The following is a 24,403-nucleotide window of genomic DNA, read 5'->3' as shown; positions in this document are numbered from 1 at the left end:
TTCATCAACACATTTCTGAATAATATGCATGGAAAACAAGCACAACTGATTAGAATCACAACAACTAACTTGTTAGAAATGACCATAGAAGCATTAGGGAAGCGAGTTAGGGAACTAGATATTTCTGGAGGGTTTGTGGTCAAAACTGAAACTGCTATGTTCACTGGGCAAAAACCACATAGAGGTGAACATGACCTAAAAGCAGAACTAAAGCACAGATCAAGTGTTCCAAAAAGATCTCTGTGGAAAGGAAGGTCATGTCCAAAGAAATTGCAGAAAAGGGAGAAGTCAGAATCGTCCTCAGGGAGATTCAGTTCAGTGGAAGCCAAGAATAGATCACTCTCAGCAGAGAGACAGAGAAAGATTCAACTCCCCTTATCCTACTTCTTGGCACAAACCTCAAGGACCACAATAGGGATGCCTACAGAGTGAAGTCAGTTCCAATGTATCTATGACGACCCTCACATTTACTAATAACAATAAAGATTTGCCATATGTTACATTGTTAGTGCACGGTCAACCACAGACGTTCCTCCTAGATTCTGGAGCTGACGCAACTTCAATGACTGCTGCACATTATGAGGGTCCTCTTTCTAGTCAAATAGTAAACTCTGTAGGAATTTCAGGAACTGACATTCAATGTCCTGTAACGCCTCCTCTAGAGGTAAGGGCTCCTGGATTAATTCCATTCTTTCACAAATTCACAATCATTCCAGGAGCTCCATTAAATTTGTTAGGACGAGATTTGATGCACAAATTAAATATGGACATTAAATTCACTGATGATTTGGTCACGTTCTCTTTCCTGTCTAGCTTACAGGTCTCTGTGAACCCATTGCCGGATTGGGAAGACAGCAAAGCAGAACCAGCCACATGTAAGCCCAGGTCTGACATACCACCAGCGGTTGAAACTCTGGTAGACCCTGCATTATGGTCACAGTATAAAGATGACACAGGATTTATAGACATGGAACCATATAAATTAAAATTGAAAACTAATAAACCTGTCTATTCACCTTATTTTCCATGGCAACAGAGGCGCCGCCATTGCGTTCGTTTTGTCATCTTACTTCCGGCTGAGAGGGACTTAACCCCTTACTAGTAACCCCCCTTTTTTGGCATGGAGACCGAAATTACATACCCAAAATAAAAAGGTTTCTGCTCGTGATTCTTTCTGACTAGATACATAATCAACCATTGTTCACAAAGCTGACACTTTAAAGTTTACTGTTCAGGAATCAGAATCACTCAGACTGTTATGATAATAGAGATATATAAGCTCAAACATAAAAACAAAAATAAAAATATATAAAACATATGTTTTAAATGCATTTAAAAAAATGTTGATGTAGGAAATGAGTTTGAAAACACAGTGTAGCTAAGGCCACAAGTCTTCCAAACCTTCATAAAAAATTTCATAATCGAATCTGTAAAACGGTGAATTTTATGAAATATTTTCTAAGGCCATGTCATGTGTGTTTTTAGAGAAGGCTAATCAGATTGATTTATGGCCCTTGTCATCTCTTTGAGATCTCACATGTAAACTCTCCTGTGTATTTTGTGTTTGTTTGGCTATGAAAACTGCCCGATTAATCCCTATTTGTTATTCCATTGTTCTCACCAAACGAGTCTTTCACACCTCCGCCAGGTATGACACATTATCCGCATTATTCTTTTATCATTATTCTTTTGTTTTTATTCCACCTTTATTAGCCTTGATTGTGGTTTTTCAGGCTTTACAAAGACACAAAGCAGCAATCTCACTTCAGTCTCTGTTTGCATTTAGCCCTTATTTATCAAAAGTCTTACTATAAAAATACAACAAAACATTTTCTTACGACCTTACGTGAATTATTGTGACAAAAATGCATGATGAAGAAGAAAAGCACCTGCTATTAGTAGCATTGGTGCTAACGTTAGCATCAAGCTACATCTGACAATTTATGAAATTATTAGTAACGTTACACTTTTACTAAAAACTCACTTTAAACCCCGATCGAGTGTTTATAATAACTTCCTTTAGCGATCAGGGGTGGAATTTGGTCGTTTACTGTTGTAAAAATATGTTATTTGTAGCCTTTTTCATCGCTGCACAAGTTAGCATTTCCGATGTACATTTTCGATTTTTTTTATAAAAACGCCCCAGATCTCAAGAAATTCTCATACCAAGCTTTACTATCGTAATCGCGGGTTTATTGTTCGGATATTTTGTGTGTACAGAGGTGTTTCAGTGTTGTTTTGGCCAGATAACTACCAGGAAGTGTGCAGGAAGCATGTGACACGATGGGGCGGTGTCCAGATATTACACTCTCAGATTGACTTTTGGGAAGACCCAATCAGAGTCTGAGCCACACAGCACGAGCTGCCGGCACAGCAAACACATACACAGATCGCTGGGAGAGGCTGTTTATCATCTGATCGCGTAAATCCGTGGAAAATGAATAGAAATGACGATTCTGTCTGAAGAAATATGAAGTAAACATCAGTAAATATATCCATATATCTCCGCAGATATGCATCTTTGGTCTGTAAATCCTTATTGACGCTGTTCAGTGAGTCTATGTGAACACAAATAAACCGCTCTTGATGTGACTGAATATGAGTGAGTTGTGAATTTCTATTCAAAATGTGGCATAATACGGATTTATTATTTTGCACTCCTGACATAAATCACTAAATATCTGTCACTGCAACAATGTTTTATCAAAATATTGGTCAAATATCGAAGCTAGAGTCTTTAAACTTTCAATTGATGCATAGTTTGTCCAGATGAAGTAAGACAGTGATGTTTAATGTGCTGTGAAAGTGAAACAATAATAAACTGGGGCCGTCAGCGATGTTTGCACGCAAAGGGGTTAATAACAAAACGTCAATATGTCAAGTGTTATATGCTCAGTTAGGGGCTGCCATAATAATTGGATTAAAAGAAGAGAACAATTGCATCAAACATGTTTCGAACACAACGTGAAGCGGTCGGAGTGTTGTGGGGCACTGTATAATTTACATCCACCACCTAAAGAAGAGGAGCACCTGAGGCGATGGATTAAGGCGCTAAATTTGAAGCGCCCACCAAATCGTCCTTATGTGTGTTCATACCATTTTATGGACGGGAGGCCGACTGACGAACACCCTTACCCCGAGAAATGGCTCGGTTACGATGTCCCGGTAAAGACGTCACGCCGGGTGCTAAAAAGATCGTCAGAATCAGGTAAGCTAACATTAATTTAACTAGTTATGAGCTTGTTCACCTGACATTAGATTTATTAAGTCTGTTCTATTTTTACATTTAAGATCAGTAACAAGCAGTTAACAAAGTACAACGAATTTTGCATGATTACCATTTACGACCAAACTTTATTTAATATTAACAGTAGTACCAGATGTTACAAACATTGCAATAGCTCACATTATTCCTGTTACAGAGATTGCAGGTGATAGCAGGCCAGCTAGCTACATTTCTCATTCAGATATTAACCTATGTTTGAACACTACATTTAGTGTGTATGCCATTTTGTTTTTAATGCATCTCTCTCACACACTGTTCCAAGTATGGGTCCTATCATATATTAATTATCTTGATGTATTTTAAATAATAATGTAAAAATGTTTAATATTATTTCCACAGATGTATCGATGACCACAAGTGATGCAGTGGACAACTGTGAGGGTGATCACATCCACATGCCCCTGAACTGTGATGCTGAAACACAATGGGAGGATCCATCTGTCTCTGATCACAACTACAGTTCAAAATCACAAATCAACCTGAAGCCACCTACGTCTGATATGGGAACACAATGTACTGAGCCGGTGCCATTGTACAGAACTCTGCTGAGAAAAAACAACCTTTGTCAGCTTTACACAGGGTTGACATTGGATGCATTTCATTCAGTTGCCGAGCACCTTACCAGGTCCAGTTGATACACCAACAGCTTCCAGCTACACACTTGCGATCAGATCCTGATGACTCTGATGAAGCTGCGTCTTAATTTATTGCAGGGTGATCTTGCTGAAAGGTTTGGTGTTTCTCAGTCCATTGTAAGCAAGGTGGTTTCATGTTGGATTGACATCATGGAGGAGAACATGAGGGATTACATACCATGGCTTCCCAGGGAGACAATCCAGGCAACAATGCCTCAGTGTTTCAGAGAAAAATTCCCACATACAACATGTGTGATCGACTGTTCAGAGACACCCCTTCAAAAGCCACGCAACCTTGACTCAAGAGGCGAGTCCTACAGCCATTACTACGGCCAGAACACAATCAAATATCTGGTCTCTATTGCACCATGTGGACTGATCATGTTCATCTCACCAGCGTATGGAGGAAGGTGCAGTGACAAATTCATAACTGCAAATTCAGGGTTCCTGGAATACCTTCGTCCAGGTGATAAAGTAATGGCAGACAGAGGCTTCACCATTACTGATCTCCTGTATGAAAGGAAGGTGAAACTAGTCATTCCAGCATTCACCAAGAGAGGCATGCAACTCTCTGAAGAAGACACCACCAACACTAGGCGCATTGCCAATGTACGTGTCCATGTTGAGCGGGTCATATGCCGACTGAAAAATTTCAAAATCCTCTCTCAAACAGTTCCAATTAACCTCACCCCTAAAATTGATAAAATTTTGAGAATTTGTGCAGCCCTGTGTAACCTTCGGAGCGACATCATTTCTGATGTAGCAGAGGAATAAGTGTTGATTTGTAGGTGTGTTACACAACTGTCGATACATTTTGCTGTGTTTTTTTTTTTTTACTAATTAATCAGTGTAAATAGTGTAAGTAGTTGTTTTATAAACCTTTGCAATGTTATCAGAAGTTACCTGCTGTAAAATATTTTATAAACCTTTGCAATGTTACCAGAAGTTACCCGTTTATTTTTATAAACCTTTGCAATGTTACCAGAAGTTACCCGTTTAAGTTATTTTTATAAACCTTTGCAATGTTACCAGAAGTTACCCGTTTAAGTTATTTTTTATAAACCTTTGCAATGTTACCAGAAGTTACCCATTTAAGTTATTTTTATAAACCTTTGCAATGTTACCAGAAGTTACCTGTTTATTTTTATAAACCTTTGCAATATTACCAGAATGGATATGGAAATTAAATGGTGAAATTTTACCTCTACAGGATGGTCAGTAAAGGGGTCTCTTGGCTCCTGAAAACAGCAAACACTGATCAACAAATCTGATTTTATACAATTTATAATAAATTATACATTTTATAAAACAAAAATCACAGTCTGTCTCTTGTTTAACACAACTTATTAAAAACCACTAATTTAAAATAGTTCCAGTTTTCACCCACACCCTCTACATCTCACCCTAATTACCTAATATCCTATCCTTAACCTAATTATTCTCATTCCTGCTTATTTACAAAGCTGCAAGTATCTTGTGGAAAGCAGCAGGCGGCCTTCCTGAAACTCATCTGACACATGAGGAAGCATATACTTAAAGTAAAATGTTTTTAGTCGAGCTACAGTCTTGGCACAGAATTGCTCATTATATGGGACATGTAGCAGAACTTGCTGTGATGGAACCCAGATGAGCAGCTTACAGGCCCTCAGCCCTGTACAGAACATGGCAAGCTGCACTTGCATATAGAAGCCCCGTGGACCATTTGGCTGCAGCTCAGGTGTCCCCTCCACCATCCTCACATCATATCTCTGACTTTTGAACAGGTCCTCCAGAGACTCATCAGTCTTAAGGAGAGGGCACGTGATCTCCAGCAGTTCCTCTGAGTTCAAAACTCCATCAGGGCTTGCTGACAGCCAGGGCTCACTTGCACACACAACAGTGCCTTTGCGGCTGACTATAAACCCACAACCCTCTAGCCACTGTAAAGCAGATGCCTCACTTTCTAAGCCATGGTTAGTTGCTGCATTCCCATGGAACCTGGGGTAGAGGTGCTCTCTGATATAGGTCTGAGGGTTGCCTCTGATTGGAACCTTCTTTGCCGTGCTTGCAGTGATTCTAACCTTACGAGAATCATGCCACAAGTGAGAGGAACTTTGCTCAAGGGTTACACGCTCCAGTGATGTAAATTTGTTGGGATGAATGGCCACGAAACTACTATAAAACAACATACATCTCTGGCAGTTGTTGATGCCATCGTGGTCAGCATGTGGTGAGGATGCAGGATGTTCTGGCTCCTGTCCCTTTGCAGCACTCAGACATTTGTGCAGAAGGCTTGACACAGGCAGTCGAAGATGCTTGAGACCCTCTCTCAGCTCATCCTGGGTGCAAAATGAAGGAGTGGGAGGCAGAGGGACATTTTTCGGCATTACCTCTGGCATCTGCAGCTCATCAGTAGCTCGGTGGTGGGAAAAGGTGATGTCCATTAGCTGCTTTGGGCAGAGGTTCCTCTGGGTCCCCACATTCCAGAGCCTCTGCTCATCTGTGCAGGCAATTCCAGTGAGCCCACTGGAAACAGCATTTTCAACCTATAACCAAACATAGTTACTGAGTTTGTATTAGTACTGGGAAACAATTAATTGTGATTAATTGCATCTAAAATGAAGGTTTTTGACTACATAATATTTGTGTGTACTGTGTATGTTTTTTTATGTATATATAAAGACACACACACGTACAGTATTATATTTTGAAAATATGTCCATGTATATGTTTATATTCATATAATTTATATTCTATATATATATATATATATATATATATATATATTTCTATTTCTATTCTATATATATATATATATATATATATATATATATACATATATAAAAACATAATATATACATGCATGTGTGTGTGTTTATATATACATTAAAAAAACATACACAGTACACACATATATATTATGTAGTCAAAAACTTTCATTTTAGATGCAATTAATCATTGGCCAGCACAAGTTTACTGTTCTTTTATACTTAAAAGAAATTTCAAAACTTTCACAGCTGTCTTATTTCAAAATCATTCATTATTACTACACTTGATGTTTACCTACCTTATTCCTTGTATCAGGTGAAAGCATGATTAGACTTGATGTTACACTTAATGTACACCTACCTTTACCTTATCTTTTGCCTACAGACTGTGTGCAAGTTGATTTTCTGATCATATTTCCCCCCCAAGTATATTAATCTTAATAACTTTTAATTTTATATTTAAACTTATGTAAGTGATATATAATATTTTTTGGCTCAATTTATCTTTAAAAAAATAATCTGCCTAATAATTATGCACACCCGAATATAAGGCATATTCCACTTCCAAGTTCCATCCTCTTCTTTGGATAATATGTAATTTATAAATGTTCACTTACCTTACTCCAATGTACAATTAAGAGATTAGACAATATACTTAGTCTGCAGATGATCATCAGGTCAGCAGCTGTGTGTCACAAACACGTTAATATACTTAAGTTTATGTCAACAAAACAATCGCTGCAAGATATTATCATTAATAATAAGTAATAATCATGTGTGTAATAGTCATACCTTCCATAATATCGAGGCTGCGTGGCTACACGTCCTTCCCAAACCAGCGATGCATGAACATCCAGTGGTCTCCACCGATCCCTGCTCACTGACCAGCACCCACGCTGAGTGGTTTGGACTGCTCGACTGGCTGGGGTGCACATTTGCTTTTAAAAAGACTAAATCACCCTCGCTGTGTAACAGTACACGGCCCACTTTCCCACTATGCAAATACTGGTATGCCTCGGTACTTTTATAATTTCTCATTGCTGCTCCATCAACTCCTTCTGACAGGACGAAGTAATTAAAAATGTCCCCATAGGTTACCTCTGGCCACTTCTTCATATCGTCTACTCACGTTAACAGTGATGACGGATGGGACAATTTGAGCCCATCTGATCGTCGTAAGAAGTTTTCACCGTGCTCCCAATTTAGTAAATTTACGACATTAACGTTATTAGTCATTACGCCACAGTTATAGCTAGCTATAAACAATCGTACTACTGCTGAACCAGTTACCGGATGTGCCGTATCAGTTTAGCGGAAGTCGGATGACAAAATGCGGAAGAGCGAAGTATTAAAAGTGGGCGGGACGGAATAAGGTGAATATTAAGCAATATCCTTTGTCTAAAGATAAGGAACTGGGCATAAAGCCATTGATTGAGAATTTTGTCCAGCAGGGTGTCCTCGTACCGATACACTCTCCTTACAACACGCCAATTAACCCCATAGTTAAAGCAGATGGTAAAACATGGCGTTTAACTCAAGATTTAAGAGCTATAAATCAATTGATAACACCATTAGCTCCAATTGTGCCTGATATACCGACTGTGATTAATTCTTTTCCATGTACGCACAAATATTTCACAGTCATTGATTTGTGTGCAGCCTTTTTCTCTGTGCCTGTACATCCAGACACTCAGCCTCTACTAGCGTTCACCTTCCAAGGTCAACAATTTTCCTGGACACGCTTGGCACAGGGCTATGTGGACAGTCCCGCAGTTTTCTCGGCGGCAGTACAGAGGACATTGGCAAAGATGACTGATCTACCCTCTACAGTCTGCGTTCTCCAATATGCAGATGACATTTTGATAACAGGTGAAACACAAAGCGATTGTGAAAAAGCCTCTATCATTGTATGCAATGTGCTCGCTCAAGCAGGATTCAAGGCCTCCAAAGACAAGCTCCAATGGGTCCAATCCAAGGTGACCTATTTGGGACACATCATCATGCCAGGTCTGAGAGCGATTTCTACAGAGAGGGTCCAGCTGATCAGGAAGATGAACTGGACTGAGGAGGCAGAACTGAACTTCACTGCGTTGAAGCAGGCGATCACCAAGGCCCCAGCTCTGGGCCTACCAGACTACAGCAAAGACTTTCACTTGCATGTCCGTGAAACTGAGGGGGTGGCCATAGGTGTCTTACTGCAACAGCATGGTTCCACATACAGACCATTAGCATACCTTTCTAAGAAATTGGACAACATTGTTACAGGTATGCCAGCATGTCTTCGTGCTGTGGCTGCAGCTGCCCTGGTTGTACAGATGGCTGAGAGAATGGTTTTGTCACACCCTTTAATATTGTATACGTCACATCAGGTAGGCGCAATTTTACACAATATGCAAACACAACACATGACAGCGCAACGACGCTCATGTTACGAGGCAACACTGCTGGCAACTAAAAATCTAACGATCCAACCTACAGCGTCCATTAACCCGCCACTGTTGGGTGTGTTAGGAATGGCTGACATGGTAGATAATGTCACAGAGCATGATTGCATAATTGAACTAACTTCCTCATGTTCTTCCAGGGCCGGTCTTTTGGATTCGCCCGTGGATGGGGGGGAACATCTATATGTTGATGGATCATGTTCAAAACCTGCTGATGGGGTCTACCTTTGTGGCTATGCTGTGGTGTCTGAGACTGGGGAAATAATTGAATCATTTGCTTTAGATTTTACCTCAGCTGCAGAATTAGTAGCATTAATAAGAGCATGTGAGCTGATGGAAGGAAAAAGAGTAACTATTTATACTGATTCCAAATATGCATGGGGAGTGGTACACCACTTTGCCAAAACTTGGGAAGCAAGAGATTTCAAAACTGCAGATGGGAAACCCATAGCACATTCAAACCTGATAGGACAGTTAACCAAAGCAGTACAGCTACCCGCCGAAGTGGCCATAGTAAAGGTAAAAGGTCACGCAACAGGTGAGGAAGAACAGGCTGTAGGAAACAGGAGAGCTGATGAAGTTGCAAAAGAAGCAGCCAAAGCCCAGATAAAATCACCAATTAATATGGGTGACAAAACACAGGTAGCTATGACTATGCATGTGACTAATGTTCCTGACATTGACATTAAAATTTTGCAGAGTCAACCTACACAAGTTGATTTAGAGCACTGGAGTAAACATAACTGTGCTCCAGACAAAGATGGGCTCTTAAGAGATGAGAAAGGAAGAATAGCCTTACCAAAATTAGGACTAATAGTCCTTATTAGACATTACCATGGACTGTCACATACAAGTTGTGCAAAAGTAGTACAAGTTATTAATCAATTGTATTGTATTGCAGATGTACACAAAACAGCAAAGCTGATTTTAGACTCGTGTCTCACATGTGCACAGGTAAACCCGCACAAACCTATTAAACACGACGCATTACCGCATCCAGAAGCACCATTTCAACATGTACAAATTGATTTCACACACATGCCGCCACTAGGTAACTTGAAATATCTTTTGGTTATTGTGGATCGTTTTTTAAAGTGGCCAGAAGCATTTCCATGTGCAAAGGAAGATGCTAAAACAGTGGTAAAAATTTTGACTAAGGAAATAATTCCTAGATTTGGGATACCTAACACTACTGAGAGTGATAATGGAACACCATTTGCATCAAAGGTAACACAGCTACTCGCTAAAGTATTATCGATTGATTGGCACCTGAACATACCTTACCATCCACAGTCTTCATCCAATATGGAGAGACTTAACCAAACAGTCAAATGAAGGCTCACTAAGGCCTCTATTGATACAGGAAAGAAATGGGTAGATTTGCTACCTGCTGTCTTGACAGAACTAAGAATGACTCCATCTTCCACCACTAAGTTTTCACCATTTGAAATACTAATGGGTAGAGCTTTCCCGACCCCATGGGTTAAAGGTTGCGCAGGCTTTACTTCCTTAGGTGATCTGGAGGTGATCCAGGAGGACTACGTGACTTCCCTCATTGAGAAACTTAACTCCATATGTGCTGATGTTTCTTTGTGTCTTCCTCTTCCCTCAGAAAAGCCTACTCACCCCTTTGTTCCAGGACAGAGTGTGCTCATCAAAAGCCTGAAACCAACGAAGGTGGGAGAGCCAAGATATCTTGGACCAGCCACTGTGATCGCAGTAACCCGGACGGGAGTGCTGACAGATTATCAACCGCAGTGGATACACGCCTCACGCCTGAAGAATTAATCTACAGGAGAGCAGGTAAGCTCCAATTTCACATAGAATCTCGAACGGGGATTCATCTTACTGTTTAACAGGAAGCAAAAGGCACTGGTTAAGCGGAGGAAGGAACTACCTCTTATAGTGAGGTGGGGGTTGTCCAAAGCAAGAAGATAGTTCGCCCATTGAGTCAAAACAGTGCTAACTCCTTAAACCACCCTGTTATCATTAAGGGCTAAATTCTATTGATGGACATACCACCGTCAGAGAGTTTTACTCTGCGTACACTAGCTGAAGCAGCTGCTGATTTTAACGAAGAATTTGTATGCTTAGCAGAGGCTGCATTAGAAGCAAGTCCTAACATAGAAAACCTAATCTTGCACAGGTTATTTCCAAACAGAACTACCTTGTTTACTCGAAAATACGGAATCTTTGAAGCATACAGAAGTGAAATGTATTGGCACCTGTTGTTATATTCATAGTGATTCTTCTGCTAATAGCACCCTGTATTATACAATGTATTAGTACTTCTACAATGTGTTCTGTTACAGCGCTCACTACAGGACATACCTATCAAGCAATGCTGCATGTATCCAATCCAGTATCAACCTTTGTTAGGGTTCCAGAGCAGTTGGAGATGAATGTAATTGAAGCTGAGGATTTTCCAACAGATGCTGATAGCTCTACTGGAGATGATTATGTGCACACTTATGAGTTAGAGCCTGAAAACTGATTCTGATATATGTGTGTAATCCCGATTAAGAGCTATACTAACCATTTTTTATTCCTATTCTGAAAACTGTATAACAGAAATGAATACTAACTGAAGATATATATCACATTTGATTACTGTGTATGAAAATATATTCAAGAAACATAAGATATGCCCAAGATTGTTCACGATTGTGTAAGACATGTCTTTGACTGTCTTAAAGTGGCCATTGTGAGATTCTGCTCGTACACGTGAACACATCTTGTGATAAAGGACATTATGTGATAACAGTATGATGTATTCCTTTGAACCTTACTCTATATTCATGGTGTTGCTCAATGTAGTGTGTTATGCTTGATCATCTAAATATCTGCCAGACATTACGTTGTTTCATTTCCCTATAAAAGTAACACCCCTTGTACAATAAAGTTGAGCTTGGAATGAACTACACCACTTGTGTGACTCATTCTTGGTTCCCGGGTACCTGCTCTTCTCTGCTCAGATAACCCAACCTGAACCAAAATAATATTTATGATCTCGAAGGCAAGAATATACAATTTATTCTTACAGAAACACAGGAGGATCAGGGCTGGACAGAGCCAGCAGAGAAGCAGAAGATACAAAGCTTGATTGAACCAGCGGAAGTGGAGCAGAGGAACAGACTGGTTTAGGAGGCGGCGGGAGAGGGAGGCTGGGAGGAACCAGCGGAGAAACAGGAGATTCAGGGCTAGGCAGAACCCGCGGAGAAACAGGAGATTCAGGGCTGGGCGGAACCAGTGGAGAAACAGGAGATTCAGAGCTGGGTGGAACCAGTGGAAATGGAGCGGAGGAACTGACTGGTCTAGGAGGGCAGGGCTTGGGCAGAACAAGCAGGGAAACAGGAAATTCAGGGCTTACCATTCAATAATGTCCATTAATTCCTCCATATGCACCCCCCCCCCCTTAGTCGCAGGAGTGTGGGCAGGGCTTTCTTCCACGTCCTCGATCTCCACCAGTAATCCCACAACACACTGTCTTGCCAGCTTCCACACCTGGTCAGTCGCGCTCTCGAGTCTTTCCTCTCCATCAGTGATTGGCTTGGGCTCTGCAACTGGGGTTGGCTCTGGCTTTCGTTCAGTGCAGCGGGATATCGGCTTGGTGGTCTCTGCTTCGGGAGTGGGGCTGGAGATATCCTCTTCAGCGGTGCAGATGGTAAACGAAGATCAATTTTTCTCCAGCACCCACTCCACGAAAGCGGGGAAATTCTCTCTGGGACCGTTCGCTGGCAGGCGTGCCTTACACTCCTAGCTCATAACAGTGTAATAGAAATTAAAGAGCAACCGGTCAGGGAAGTGGGTAAGGCACGCCAGATCTAGAAAGTCCCTGGTATGGTCCTCCAGCGAATGGTCCAGTTGCTCCAGTCACAGGAGTTGGACTGCTGGGATTGCCATTCCCAGGAGTCCAGGAGAGGGATGAATTCTTACTGCTGCTGGTGTGTGAATGAAGGTGCACGAAGGAGAGGATATACTAAAAAGGGTACTTTTAATGATCGCGGGAGAATAAAGGCACATCCAACATAATACAATACAACAACTTAAGATACAACATCAACTCAATCATGGACAAGGAGGAACTCAAAAGACAGGGTATTTAAGCACGAGGGGAGAGATCAGATGAATGGAGATAGGTGGGGATTAATCAATTAACCAAACAAGAACAGGAAAATAACCAAATAAGGAAACTCAAAGTCCATGAATGTAACAATTGGCATGCAATCATTCCTTCGCTGATCACAGCGTGAGAATAAGAAGGAGCAGGTGCACTGAATTCATTCATACTTTTGCTTCAGAGCTGAGCAGTAGTAATATACTACTGCTCTCTATGAACGAATGCTTCTGAGAGAGCCAATGAATGGAGGAATTACAGCACTGCGGCGGTGGTCAGGGTTGTTCGACGGGTACAATATCATCGACAAACAGACAGCCACACCGGGCGTGTGTGGTGGCTAGCTCGTCTGCGTGCTTCAGCATAGAGCAATTTTCTAAAAGAGCAAACATGGGCGATGAAACATGAGCACGCCAAGAAAGCATTAGTGGACAGATGGTCCTTGTTCTCTTTGTGGGGACTTGACTGTCCCGGAGTTATATCAGAGACTCTGCTATGACTAACGTGGCAGCATCCCTCTGCCTCTGCGCGATCCAGTGTTTGTCTCAGTAATCAGGGCAATGCTGCTTCCAGTGGAGTCAGAAGTGATTTGAGGATCACGATGGTAGCTTAATCAGATGGAGGTCGTCACCCCTCAAGCACTCCTTGGGTCTCAAGGGGAGGAGAGTTGTGAACTGTGGACCACAAGGGCACTTCCCTCCTCCTCTTGCCAGTGGGTGGGTCGCCCAAGAGCACCCCTCCTGCCCTTTCGTGGAACCAGGTACGGGCTGTAGCATTCAAGTCCCCACTTCAGTTCGTCACACGATGGGCTGTCACAATCCTCAAGCTGGGAGCCTGCATCCTTTCCCGCACACAGGGGTACCAGGTGAGTATTACAATTCACACCCAGACTGTGCCCTCTGCTGTCACAGGACAGGCCTTCACAGGCTCCGGGTCAAGTACCTGTGTTCCACCACGCTGCCCCGCCGCAGGTACATCAGTGGCTCCATTGGTTCCTCTGGTATGGTCTCTAGGAGCCTGGTTAGTGCTTCCCAATCCGTCTTGATGGCCTCTACAGACCATCAGACTCAACTTATTGATTCAATTCACCCAGCTTCCCCTTTCAGAGGCATCCGGTTCACTTCAGTCGAAGCTGTCGATGCACCTGTCCTGCGAGAGGAGATTGCAGTCCTGCTGGTGAAGAACACGATAGAGCCGATCCCTCCAGCAGAATTGAGGTCAGGGTTTTACAGCCCTGACTTCACTGTGTTCAAGAAAAGCGATGGGTTACAACCAACCAAGTACATTAGTACAAGTTCCTGCCCTTCGGGTTGTCCCTGTTGCCTCGCGTCTTCACTAAAGTCATAGAGGCAGCCCTTGTTCCACTCGGAGAACAAGGATTGCGTATTCTCAACGACTGGCTCATACTTGCAGTCTCGCTCAGTCACCTCAGCCCGTTGGGTCTTTGGGTCAACTGGGAAAAGAGCAAACTCATTCCAGTGCTCCTCACCCAGGAACGTGCTCACTCTGTGCTGGACTGCCTCAAGACCATTTTAGGCAGGATGGAGGTTCCACTGAAATCCTTTCAGAGGCTCCTGGGGTATATGGCTGCAGTTGCAGTGGTAGTCCTGCTTGGTCTGCGCCATGTAAGACCTCCTCAGGACTGGCTTCATGGCCAAGTCTCAAGGTGGGCATGGTGACGCGGCCCTCGCCAGGTTTGAATTACACCAGCCTGCCGCAGAACCATCAGCCCGTGGTCAGATCCCTTGTTTCTTCAAGCCAGAGTGCCCTTGAAACAGGTACCCAGGAATGCTATAGTTTTCACGGATGTCTTGGCCACCAGCAGGGGACCTCCAAGAGGACCCCAGAGATGTTCAATCAGATCCGTGCTTTCCTTCTTGCATCAAGGGTTGGAACGTAGGCTGTCCCCTTCCACCCTTAAAGTGTATGTTGCTGCTCTTTCGGCCCATCACAACCCCATAGAGGGGAGGGAAGTTGGTGGGGAAGCATGATCTGGTCATCAGGTTTCTTAGGGGAGCCAGAAAGTTAAATCCTCCTAGGCCTCCCTCCCTAACATCTTGGGATTTGACATTGGTGTTAAAAGTACTACAATTTGCCCCCTTCAGTTAAGTTTATCTCTATGAAAACCCTGCTCCTGACTGCATTGACCTTGATTAAGAGTGTGGGGGACCTGCAGGCATTTTTGGTTGACGAATTGTGCCTTCAGTTTGGGCTGGCTGATTCCAGTGCAACACTGAGACCCCGGCCTGGCTATGTGCCCAAGGTTCCTACCACTCCCTTTAGGGACCAAGTGGTGAACCTGCAAGCGCTGCCCCTGGAGAAGGCAGACCCAGCCCTAGTTTTGCTCTGACCTGCATGCGCACTGCGACAATGCGTGGATAGAACTCGGAGCTTTAGGACCTCAGAACAGCTCTTTATCTGTTATGTTGTACAGCAGAAGGGGAAAGCTTTCTCCAAGCAGAGGATGGCCCATTGGATAGTGGATGCCAGCACCTTGGCTTACGAAGCACAAAGTGTTCCCTGCCGGCTCAGGATGTGTGCTTACTCCTGGGCACTGGCTTGTGGTGCCTTGCAAACAGACATGTGTAGAGCTGCAGGCTGGGCAATTCCCAACATGTTCGCTAGGTTATATAGTTTCCTCCTGTGTTCTCACCTCAAAATGGTAGTGGCACTGAGAGGCCCTGTTCAGAGTTGGCTTGTATCATCCGAGACGCCCAGTTCTCCAGAGAGTCTCCTAACCGCGCACACCCTGTTGAGTTCTCCAGCACTCTTCCGACCAGACATGGTGGAGTGTCCAGTGCCAGTCCTTTCAATCAATGAATTCCTGAAATCTGGTGTGAAGCTAGTGCCCATACAGTATTGTTCAAAATAATAGCAGTACAATGTGACTAACCAGAATTAATCAAGGTTTTTCGTATATTTTTTTATTGCTACGTGGTAAACAAGTTACCAGTAGGTTCAGTAGATTCTCAGAAAACAAATGAGACCCAGCATTCATGATATGCACGCTCTTAAGGCTGTGCAATTGGGCAATTAGTTGAATTAGTTGAAAGGGGTGTGTTCAAAAAAATAGCAGTGTGGCATTCAATCACTGAGGTCATCAATTTTGTGAAGAAACAGGTGTGAATCAGGTGGCCCCTATTTAAGGATGAAGCCAACACTTGTTGAACATGCATTTGAAAGCTGAGGAAAATGGGTCGTTCAAGACATTGTTCAGAAGAACAGCGTACTTTGATTAAAAAGTTGATTAGAGAGGGGAAAACCTATAAAGAGGTGCAAAAAATGATAGGCTGTTCAGCTCAAATGATCTCCAATGCCTTAAAATGGAGAGCAAAACCAGAGAGACGTGGAAGAAAACGGAAGACAACCATCAAAATGGATAGAAGAATAACCAGAATGGCAAAGGCTCAGCCAATGATCACCTCCAGGATGATCAAAGACAGTCTAGAGTTACCTGTAAGTACTGTGACAGTTAGAAGACGTCTGTGTGAAGCTAATCTATTTTCAAGAATCCCCCGCAAAGTCCCTCTGTTAAACAAAAGGCATGTGCAGAAGAGGTTACAATTTGCCAAAGAACACATCAACTGGCCTAAAGAGAAATGGAGGAACATTTTGTGGACTGATGAGAGTAAAATTGTTCTTTTTGGGTCCAAGGGCCACAGGCAGTTTTTGTGAGACGACCCCCAAACTCTGAATTCAAGCCACAGTACACAGTGAAGACAGTGAAGCATGGAGGTGCAAGCATCATGATATGGGCATGTTTCTCCTACTATGGTGTTGGGCCTATTTATCGCATACCAGGGATCATGGATCAGTTTGCATATGTTAAAATACTTGAAGAGGTCATGTTGCCCTATGCTGAAGAGGACATGCCCTTGAAATGGTTGTTTCAACAAGACAATGACCCAAAACACACTAGTAAACGGGCAAAGTCTTGGTTCCAAACCAACAAAATTAATGTTATGGAGTGGCCAGCCCAATCTCCAGACCTTAATCCAATTGAGAACTTGTGGGGTGATATCAAAAATGCTGTTTCTGAAGCAAAACCAAGAAATGTGAATGAATTGTGTAATGTTGTTAAAGAATCATGGAGTGGAATAACAGCTGAGAGGTGCCACAAGTTGGTTGACTCCATGCCATGTCATGTCAAGCAGTTTTAAAAAACTGTGGTCATACAACTAAATATTAGTTTAGTGATTCACAGGATTGCTAAATCCCAGAAAAAAAAAATGTTTGTACAAAATAGTTTTTGAGTTTGTACAGTCAAAGGTAGACACTGCTATTTTTTTGAACACACCCCTTTCAACTAATTGCCCAATTGCACAGCCTTAAGAGCGTGCATATCATGAATGCTGGGTCTTGTTTGTTTTCTGACAATCTACTGAACCTACTGGTAACTTGTTTGCAACGTAGCAATAAAAAATATACTAAAAACCTTGATTATTCTGGTTAGTCACATTGTACTGCTATTATTTTGAACAATACTGTATGAGCTACCCAGTTGGGCTCCCATATGTCAATTTCCATGGTACACCCACTAAGACTGTTTCCCCTGGCAGACCACACTCTGCCATCTCTAAATGATGCAGCCATGAGCCTTCCTAGAAACTTCCCTGTGCAGTAGGGGCCCTCGGGTTTACTTCATGTGAATAAATGTCACTTAATCCCCTCTGGGAGGAGATGACTCTGCAGTGTGCACACTTACCCCGAGTTATCCAAGTCCTACTGTTGGCTTGCGAGGAATAACTGTAGTCAACCTTCTCTATGTAAAGCCTGGTCCTATTGTCTGCCTAATAGGAAGGATCAGGAGGCTTACACAGCGCACTGGAGGGAGCAGACCTTTGGTAGTCTTTTGGTAGGGATTCCAATTTCATCGCTCATCTGATGTGATGTTGAGAGTGATCGACTGAAAGGGAACATCTCCGTAACGTATGGTAAATCTCGTTCCCTGATGGAGGCAATGGAGATGTCACATCCCGTCGCCACAGTTACTGTACCACCACTGAGCTGCTGGGTCACTGGCTCGGCTCGGCTCCTCAGCAAAAGCATGAATTAATGTGATGCACCTGCTTCATTGTATACTCATGCTGTAATCAGTGACAGGTGGATGCAATGATCGTGTGCCAATGTACATTAGCTTGTTTAGTTACACCCAAAGTGGATTCGTCTCTCTGGTGAGATCCCAATTTTGACAGTCATCCAACGTGATGTCTCCGTTTCCTCCTTCAGGGATATGTAATTGAGACATTTCTTTTGTTGAGTAACTCTGAGATTCCTTAAGTAACTCATATAGAAAATATAATTGAGGCAAATTATTTGCCTCAAGGCTTCATTTAATCTATTTACTGTAACTACAGGGGCTGGTCGCCTGCCTACCCCCCTAATTCTCAGCATCACCACGTCCCTTAACCCTCTGAAGTCGATCCCTGCGTATACGCGTTATGAGGCATCTTCTCCTGATAATCCCAGAAAAGAACTTAAATTACACTTTCAGTTTTGATCGTACAGATAAGAGCAAAACATCAATCGAATCTGTAAAGGGTTTACTCTTCTTTGTATATACAAATAATAACATCAAAAAGTTGTGCATTTTTAAAATAAAGAATACAAACAAGGTGCGCTGTCATTAAAATGAACTGTAACCCAGTGAATAATCAAAAAAGATACATGAGAGATATATCTATAGAAAGCTTGACATGTCTCTTTTTAAACTAAAAAAGTGCTACCAAAAACAACTATTCTGTGATAAAGTAATCCATATGAAAACAACTCAATGTCTGTCCTTAACGTCTTCCTTCATTATATCTATTGTGACCATGCCCACGCGTTGAATGTGCAATTGAGATTACAATGTTCCACATGAAGCTCGCGGCTTGTAAATGCCCATATCACAGAAAACAAAAAAGTGAGACTGTTCAAGTTTTTTATTTATTTTACTGTTTGCTTTGCGCCAAGAGGAATGAGACATAATTCACCCCAAAAAGATGTGGTTGAGGATTTGAGATTTGGATTTCATCAGAAAAAAAAGAATAAAGCGCTTTATTCAGCAGCGATCATAAACATGAGTCTCTTTTTATTTATTTATGTACTTGTACTAGTTTTCACATTACGTGAAAACATTTTACTAGTTAGACTTTTTCCAAACTATAATTCCTGACTAAATGTATAATCAAGTGAAACATTATGAAGATTTAATCACATAATCTAAATGTTCTACTGTACTATTAGTATCAGTGGCCATCACAATACTTTTAATAATGTAGTTATCATTTAGTTTATTTGAGAGCACATAAACAATATACACTTTGGAAATGCCAGTTATGTGATGCTCTTTTATATATTTTAACATTACACAATACCAGTTTGCTAAAGTAGTAATATTGTGAAATATTTTTACTATTTAAAATAACTGATTTCTATTTGAATATATTTTACAACTTAATTTAATCCTGTGATCAAAGCTAGATTTTCAGCATTATTACTCTAGTCTTACTCCAAATTAACAATATACTCTATACCATATAATAATTTTTTTTTTTTTTAGAAAATCAGAATATTAGATTCATTTCTGAAGGATCGTGTGACTGGAGTAATGATGCTAAAAATTCAGTTTGAAAATCAGCTTTGATTGTTCCTAATAAATTGTTTAACTGCACTCGCAAATGCATCTCAATTTATTTTGTGGGTTAATTCAATATATTCAAAATAAACTACAAACATAAAATTATATATTTATTTTGTCCTCACATTCTTTCTTGTAACTCTTCCCTCTCAGTTACACACCTGACTGAATGGCCCAATATGCAGATCATTATGCAGTCCTTTATCTTCTCATGTGTAAATCACAATAATATTCATTAGGGGTGGGCGATATCTCGATATTTAAAATATATCGAGATATTTTTTAAACACGATATGGATTTTGACATATCGTATATATCGATATATTGTTTATATTCTGATTCCGCCACTTTGCTTGTTTGCCTTCCCTGTGCCGTGCTCGCCCCCGCTCGCTCGCCCTCCGCCTCCTTGCTTTTGTCCCCTCTCACCTCGCGTGTAGAGAACTAGTCAAAAAAAAAAAAAAGACAACTGGCTCCATTATATGGAGATACTTCATTTTTAGGGCGAACGGCAGGCAGATGTCTACTGTAGGGCCCAATGAAACGCGGACGGAATCGCGGAATCCAGTCATAAAAATGGAATTTACAGATTAACGCAGAATGTCACGGAATTGGTCAAATTTTAAATGAATTAATCAAAAGTCGGTCATGCACTTACATCAAATCGCGAAATGGACTAATATCTGCAAATATTAACCCGGAAAAGTCTATTTAAATATGAATCCTGCATGTTCTGCGTGTCTGTGTTAACGAATGGCGCAGAAGCGCGCCTTCATTCATTAAACACACGGAATCGCGTGATGCTCGCGCTGATTTCATTGTCTTTCCTCTCTCTAAATAAAGACGTGAACACATGAGGAACATCTCCAGAACTGCACTGAGAGTCACTTCATGAGCATCTGACCGTTTGATTTGAGTAAGACTAGCTCATATCACATCATAGACTGTGGTATCACATACACAGAACTGTAAGGGTAAACCCGTCAAAATAAAAGTATTTGACAGAAATCTATTACTATTGTACAGCAGAATGTAGATAGCCCACTACTACTACTACTATTAAAATGAAACGAAGGAATAATCACACAACATTTCTCCCATGTTTTATTTTTAATAGTTTACCAAAAAATAAAGTTTGCCTAATTTTAAATAATTAAAAGATAAATTAAATGAATGTTTTATGCCTTCATTTGATAATCAGAAAAATGTAAATACACAGAATTTCTGAAGGGAAAAAAACATTTCACATAAGGCTATTTTAAGAATTGTTTTTAACTAATTAAGTTGTTTTTATGCATTTAAATAATTGCACATGCTAAAACACAGAATTAGGTAACAATAAAACATATGGTGAAGAAAAAAATAAAATGTTTCATAGGCCCCTTAACATGTAATATTTGCCATATTTGTTTTTGCAGTGGTTTTTTGGGGGTTATTTTTCCTGTAAAGATATCGAGATATATATTGTATATCGAGATATAGCAAAATATATCGAGATATATTTTTTGCTCCATATCGCCCAGCCCTAATATTCATGATAGTTGACGCCTACTCGCATATGTCAGTGTGGTATGGGAACAGCTCCAGTCAAGACTTCAAAGCCCTGCAGAGAGTTGTGCACTTAGCGGAGTACATCTCCGGGTCTGCTCTCCCCTCTCTACAGGACATCGACCTCAAATGCTGCAAAAGCAGAACTGTTAAAATCATCAAGGACTCCATCCACCCCAGTAACCACATTTTCACTTTGCTGCCATCTGGTAAGTGCTTCCGTAGCCTGATGGCAAAAACTGAGAGACTCAGGCCATCCTTAAAGGGGGGGTGAAATGCTCGTTTTCACTCAATATCCTGTTAATCTTGAGTACCTATAGAGTAGTACTGCATCCTTCATAACTCCAAAAAGTCTTTATTTTTATTATATTTATAAGAGAAAGATAGTCTGTACCGATTTTTCCCGGAAAAACACGAGCGCCTAGAGGCGTGACGTGTGGGCGGAGCTAAAGAATCACGAGCGCCAGTAGGCTTTTGAGTTGAGAGCATGTGGAAGCTGTGACACAGATCCAGAGGCTGAAATTTAACAAGAGCAGCATCAGCAAAGGCGGTATGCTATGTGGTATGTACTGAAACTGTATATATTTGCTTAGCGGTTTTGGAAAATGACTAAGTTCCACTTTATGTCGTCTTTTTTTTTTTTTTTTTTAAGCTGTACATGTGGAAAGTGCAGTTTGATGACAACATCGCATGTTGTTTACTTGATGTGCTTACGCCCTGATAGCTAAGTTAACAACACAGAGATATTTGAAGCAGTTTTACTCACCGCATGTGGTTCCAACACACAATCGTGACCCTTTTCCGTTGGGACTGCATTATCCTTAAGAAATAAACGATGTGCAATCCGAAATGCAGGGAACAAACAAAAACACTTGCACAACTCCGTTGATGCTCTGTAAAAATAAACTCCATCCACTGGTCCTTTAATGCTGTTTCTCTTTTGGTAATCTGTGCAGGGTTGTCTTGCCCTGGCAACCAAAAACACACTTCTTTTGTGACTTTTCGCGACGCTCTCACTCTGATCAGGCTGTGCTCAGCCTCTCAGTGCTCTGCTATATGGGAGCGCGCGCTTTTCCGGCAGAAGAGCGCGCACTTAGGACCTATATAAGGAAATTCCGCTCCATCTAACGTCACACAGAGCCATACTCGAAAAAAACTTTTCGAAACTTGTGACAAACCGGAAGAGGTTTTTTTGGAACAAAAATACTCCTTCAAACGTACAACTTAATTTTTGAAACTTTGTCCATGTTTAGCATGGGAATCCAACTCTTTAACAGTGTAAAAAACTCAGTATGCATGAAATAGCATTTCACCCCCCCTTTAAAAATTTCTTGTATGCCATAACCCGACCGACCCTGTCAATTTAAGACAGACTCAATTTATTTTATTTTATTGCTTTTAGTCCGACCGACTTGCCGATTGTACATTTACTTTAAGACCGACCAATTTATTTTTACTCTTCAAACAACTAATACAAAAGCAATAAAATAATATTAATTATTGTAAATATATAAATTTCCTAGGTCTACATACAAACGAAGACTATCTTCTTTAATAAAAAAAAAAAACTCTGTGACGTCATCTATGTTTACACTATTGGTTAATGGATGTCACACTATGGCCTCTGCGTGTTCGCTTCGTCTCATATTCTCATTCACTGTCAGAGTCAACGGTTCACGCTTAGTAATGATGGCTGCGGCTGCAATAAACAAAATGTTCGCGTTTACTGTTCAAAGTCAAATGGGTTCGGGCACCATAATAATAAAAAAAAATGCATTAAAACAGCTCGACACCGCTTTAACTTTGCAGGAAATTCTGGAAAAACTGTGCCCAGATCTTTTCCCATCCCTTCTCACGTCTAGTCTAAAACAGTGTCCGTGTCGACTGTCACTTTATGTTCGAAAATCTATTGCACGAATCGATTGGACCAACCAACACAAGTTTCGAAAACGAAAATAGGAAATTGATTTTAACGACCTTCCTGTCAGAGCGCGTCCAGTTTTTTTTATATTTTTTTTATGCGTCACACAGCAATTGCAGCTTCGGACACACGCATAACAGCAAATACTACTTCTGCACAATGTTTTCTCTTTTTACGACAGAAATGTAAATTCTGCCGGTATTCAGACAGTCCCATGCATACAGATACAGATTTGGGCTAGAATCACCTAGGGCTGTCAAAATAGCTAAAAAACTAAATTTGAAGTTTTTACTTAGATATGATCAAAATTCAAATTGTATTCTAATTTAAAATGCATAATTTCAGTTAGGGTGAAGAAAAGCTTTTTGCTTCTCTTCTGAGGCCTCAAGATTGCACATCAAGCTAAATATTACTGCACGTTTATTCAAAGCATTAGAATACATGACTGTGAAAATACAACATAATATATATAATAATGTTTATGAACCAATTATTATTAAGTTCCTTAAAGAAATATTAACAAAACAGTGTCATGTATACATGTATTGTTAAAGAGTAACTAAACCCTAAACCAACTTTTTTTAGTTAATTATCTGTAAGAATGGGGCTTTATTAGTGCTGTTCATTGATTCGAGTAACTTTTGTGACATTTGAGTATTAAGTGTTATATTTCTACAATATATGGTGTAAAAACGTCTGAGTGCTGCCCTCTTCAGGTTGAACGGTGGCTACTGCAGTTGATTTTTCCTATTGGATGTTGCGGTGGCAAGTGACGTAAGTGGTGGCAGGTGATGTAAGCAGTTTCCAGCTCACCACGCCCCTCGGTACGAGCTACCACGCCCTTGTCAGTATAAAACCATCTTGTTCCGTCAAAATCACTGTAGTGAGAATTGCGAGTATTGAAAACAACCAGGATAGAGTATTATAGCATCTATTTAGCATACCATTTAAATGCGAGTTCCTGCCTAGAGCTAAAGTGTGCAAACTGCATTTTTACACAGGATTACTTCTCCAATGCAATGGAGGTGGAATTGGGCTTCTCTACACAGCTCGCGCTAAAAAGCTATGTGGAGCGGTAGTTAAGA

At 41.1% G+C, this 24,403-nt stretch overlaps 1 protein-coding gene and 1 pseudogene across 1 annotated transcript; one reads left to right on the top strand and one right to left on the bottom strand.

Moving 5' to 3' along the window:
• Positions 1 to 1,007: 1,007 nt before the first annotated feature.
• On the top strand, positions 1,008 to 5,117 carry LOC113047068 (uncharacterized; annotated as a pseudogene).
• Positions 4,302 to 6,517, bottom strand: LOC113047074 (uncharacterized). Its single transcript, XM_026208334.1, has 2 exons — positions 5,124 to 6,517; positions 4,302 to 4,431 (listed from the first exon to the last, which is right to left on the bottom strand). The coding sequence occupies exon 1, from the start codon at positions 6,342 to 6,344 to the stop codon at positions 5,373 to 5,375; it is 972 nt and encodes a 323-aa protein (XP_026064119.1). The 5' UTR covers positions 6,345 to 6,517; the 3' UTR covers positions 4,302 to 4,431; positions 5,124 to 5,372.
• Between the last annotated feature and the right edge of the window lie 17,886 nt (positions 6,518 to 24,403).

The sequence above is a fragment of the Carassius auratus genome, chromosome 28, assembly GCF_003368295.1.
Source record: "Carassius auratus strain Wakin chromosome 28, ASM336829v1, whole genome shotgun sequence".
NCBI lineage: Eukaryota > Metazoa > Chordata > Actinopteri > Cypriniformes > Cyprinidae > Carassius > Carassius auratus.
Note: the sequence above shows the minus strand (reverse complement) of the source record. Positions and strands in the feature narration are given on the sequence as shown.

Coding starts and splice junctions, on each gene's coding strand:
- LOC113047074 (XM_026208334.1), bottom strand. CDS start 6,344: ATGGACATCACCTTTTCCCACCACCGAGCTACTGATGAGCTGCAGATG.